General features: G+C 49.8%; 1 protein-coding gene across 1 annotated transcript; it reads right to left on the reverse strand.

The window, feature by feature from the left end:
* Nucleotides 1-2,221: 2,221 nt before the first annotated feature.
* Nucleotides 2,222-3,141, reverse strand: LOC131084520 (mas-related G-protein coupled receptor member H-like). Its single transcript, XM_058026063.1, is given in 2 exon segments — nt 2,222-2,811; nt 2,814-3,141. Coding segments are annotated over 2 exon segments (918 nt in total).
* Nucleotides 3,142-3,894: the final 753 nt, after the last annotated feature.

Consider the following 3,894-nt stretch of genomic DNA (forward strand, 5'->3'; position numbering starts at 1 on the left):
AAAGTGTACACAAGGAGAAGAAATTAAAACAATATTAAAGAATAAAATCTCTTGCTGTTCTGAATGGTTGGCAAATTCAGACAGTCCTTGTTGTGGAGTTTAGTTTGGCTCACTCAGTCCGTTATCAGTCCCTCTGGTGCTGGAAAATGCCGTGTCCCAGGCCCCAGTGAGCCACAGGTGTGAGCTTCCAGTGCTCTTCTGGGTTTTTAGTCCAGAGCAGGTTTGAACAGTTCCAAGCAAAAGGAAAATCACAGTCCAGGGAACTTCTCTGCCTCAGCCAGCTGAAAAAACCCAAAAGCAAAGGAGAGCTCTGTGCTGCATGTCTGTGCTGCAGACAGCACGGTCTGGGAGCAGGAATGGGGAGGAGTGAGTGCAGCTTCTGGAAACAAACTGCTGCATCTGCTCTTCCCCTCTTTGCTCAAGAACCAGTACTGAAATGTGCAAAACCTATTTCTGGGCTAAACAGATGAATGGGGACACAATTCAGCTCATAAAGTCACCACAGGAGAGGTTGGAACCAACGGTAGAGATCATCTCATTCCATCTCTCCTTCTTCCATGGGCAGGTACAGCCAGGAAAACTTTTGCTTTGAAGTCTTGTTCTTTTGAAAGGAAGCTCAGGTCGGGAGTGGTTTGGATCACACTGGAGACAAGGAACATGCTGGGAAGCAGAATAAGTACATGGAAGGATAATGGTCCTTCTGCACTTGCCTTGGGAGGGACGCCCTGGCTGAGTTGTTTTTCCCTGGACAAGGGGTTCCACCGTGGAAAGTTTTGACTTTCCAATGGACAGGAAATGGGAGTCAGGGAGAGAAAAACCATCTGAAAATCAAAGTCTCTCAACTCTGTTAATAAACGCTCCTTATGTGTTTAACCTCATGTGTGTCTCCAAAGCCTGACTGCACACATGACTTTCATTCTCACTTCCCTTTCCAGAAGCAGTGACATGTTGGTTTTCCCTGGATTTAAGGCAGTGGGAAAAGGAGGGACAACTTCCCCCTGAGCAAGAGATGTGGCTGCTGCCCAAGTCTCTCCCAGCAGGAATCAGGAGCTCTTGGCACTGCCAACATCATCCCAACCATTGCAGGCACGTGCCTTAGGAAGGGCTCTGGTATGAGACAGGAACCTGTCCTGCTCCCAGACCAGCCAGAGGCTTTAGAATGGGATAAAAGAAGGAAATGAACCATTTTGGACAGTGTTTTACCAAAGCAGCCCTGCAGTGAAGCCTGGATGTTATTTATTCCACAAATTCTGGGTCAGGAATTACCGCTCGGGAAACAAAGATCAGGAGAGGCTGGACTGTGTCTGGAGCTGCTGTGCAGAGTGGCTGTGCAGCTCCTCCTGAGGGTGGCCAGGTTCAGGATGGAGGTGCCCAAGGGCTTCCCTGGACACTGATGCTGAGGAACCAGAGGATGGATGGCCCCATTCTGCAGAAGAGCAGCATAACCCTCTAATTTCTGTGCAATTAAATGGTCGAAGCATCTGGTGATGGGAATTTCCATGTTTAAAGCTCTTTTTGTTCACCTGTTCCAGGCTTCAGCAGAGTTCACCTTTCATCCGGCACTTTGATATTCAGAAGGATTTAATTGTGGAATTCAAGAATGTGAGACATTCCCACAGAAAGGATAAGGGAATGTTGCTGTCCCTCCCCAGCTCTGCAGCCCTACCTGGTGTCCCTTCCCATCAGCAGGGAATGCAGGGCTGGCTCTGCTGGACAGAAGGGGAAGGATGCTCCCTGTGATCCCAACCCCTCTCCTGCCATCCAGAGGCACCAGCCCTGCAGGGATTTGGGAAATCACTGCCACCCTGTAGTGCTGGGTGTGTCCCCAGGGATGAAGGTGTCCCATTCTTTGCAGGCAAGAGCTCCCTGAAAACACCATGGAACTCATCTGCTGAGCCAAAGGAGATGGAGTTCATTCCCTGGGGCCGAGGCCATGAGGGTCATTCCATGGGGAATAGAGCTGGGGAACAGCACTGAGCCCAGCTGCACTGCTTGGAGCCATGTGGATCCAGGAGGGAGGAGGAAAGCCATGCTGCAATGTGCTCCCTGCAGAGCATCCCACAAAAATCACCCAAGGCAATGCTCCTACTCCCTTCTCCTGCAGAAATACAACATGACGAGGAGGATGATCCCATGGATATTGATTAATAAGGAGACATAAGGAATCTCTCAGCCACTTTCCCCGGGTCCTTCAGCAGAGCAGTGGAAGGGATCAGCCGGCTCAGACCCCCGTGTCCATGGCACTATCCTTTCTGTGGGCTTTTTTGTCTTTTGGCTCCTCAAAGACCCTCTGGAGGGAGAGCTGGAGGGACTCCACAGAGCAGGGCCTCCTGCACCTCCCTGCCAAGAGGTAGATTAAGGGTTTGATGCTGCTGTAGACACAGGTGAGCAGGAAAACAACCTGGGAGGGCACAACCGTGTAACTGAGCTGCTGCAGGAAATTGCAGAGACTAAGGAGCAAAGTGAAGAGCACAATGATGACGATAACGATGTCACGCCTCTTGGGTTGCTGCTGCTGGGAACCCCTCTTGGCCTTAATGAAATCAACTGTGTGAGAAATGACCACAGGTACAGCAAAGAGGAGCAGGGTGATGGTGTACACAGGGATAAGAGATGCCCTGCAGAGCTCCTGCTGCTGTGTTGGGCACAGGAATGTTGCCGTGGGAAGGACAGTGAAGACAGCAAAGATGGCCCAGTATTGGACAGTGTCCACCACCCACACCAGATGCAGAGGAAGGTCGCAGCGGCAGCAGAACTTGCAGAAGTTGTGCATATAACGCACTGGGCTGCTGCGTGTCAGCCGGAACAGCGCCAGTAGTAGGAGACCAATGACAGATGGAAAACGAAGTTCATGTACATCATGGGCAGGATGGGAGAGCAAGACAAATCTTCCACCAGGATGAAGAGGGCAGAGGGCACTGCAAAGAGGAGGAAGAGGAAGTCAATGACAGCCAGGTCAAATATGCCAGCGTTCCTGCTTTTCAGGCTGAGGAGGCCGATGACAGCCCCGTTCCCAGCCAGCCCACAGAGGCAGATGAGCAGTGTCACACTGTGTATGGCCGCACTGGTGACATCTGTCTCACACAGATCATCTCCTTCAGTGGGTGAGGCAGGAGATGGGGACACGGTGGTCACCTCCATGGATGGACGCTGGGCAGGCAGTGGGATGTGGCCCTGGCTGTGGTCAGAATGGATGGGCAGTCAGTGCTTGGAGAATCCAGGGATGGACCATGTGGCTCCTCAGCAGCTCCCTGCAGTGGGAAGGATTCAGTGGGGAGGAGTGAGATGTGCAGGGGAAGAGAGCAGTGGAAATGCTGGGGTGGGAGCGAGGGTGGGAGGGTTGGGCTGGTGTGCAGGGGATTGATAAAGAAGAGAGAATAAACTTTTTCAACTCTCCTGAATTTGCTTAAAGATTAACTGGGCAAATTGATAAACATACATAAAGATGTGGACCCTGGTGGCTGGAGCCAGTGCAGAAACAGATTTGGAGGCCTGCAATGGTTTTGGGGTAAGTTCTGTAACAAGAAGCAAGAGCACATGGCCAAAGGAAAAGTTCAAGGCAAGGTCATCTTTAATATCACAGCACTCAGTGAATACAACCACTAGAAGCCCCTCTCAATGAATCTCCAGTGCCATCAGAGGACTCCCAGTAGGAAGTGGATGCATGGAAGGGAGTTCTAGGAAACTGGTATTAATGTTTTTGTCTAAGATGTTGTGAAAAATGCATGTATTTTATGATTGGCTTTTCGCAAATATTAAAATGAATATTGTATGTGTTGTGTTTGAAAGTAATGCTGTATTAATTCTCTTAAGTCCTGTGTTAAATACAGTTTTAGGTTATGAAAATTGTTAAAATAGAAACTATGTTATGTAAGATGCTTTGTTTAACAGAAA

This window comes from Melospiza georgiana, chromosome 6 (assembly GCF_028018845.1).
Source record: "Melospiza georgiana isolate bMelGeo1 chromosome 6, bMelGeo1.pri, whole genome shotgun sequence".
NCBI classification, from domain to species: domain Eukaryota; kingdom Metazoa; phylum Chordata; class Aves; order Passeriformes; family Passerellidae; genus Melospiza; species Melospiza georgiana.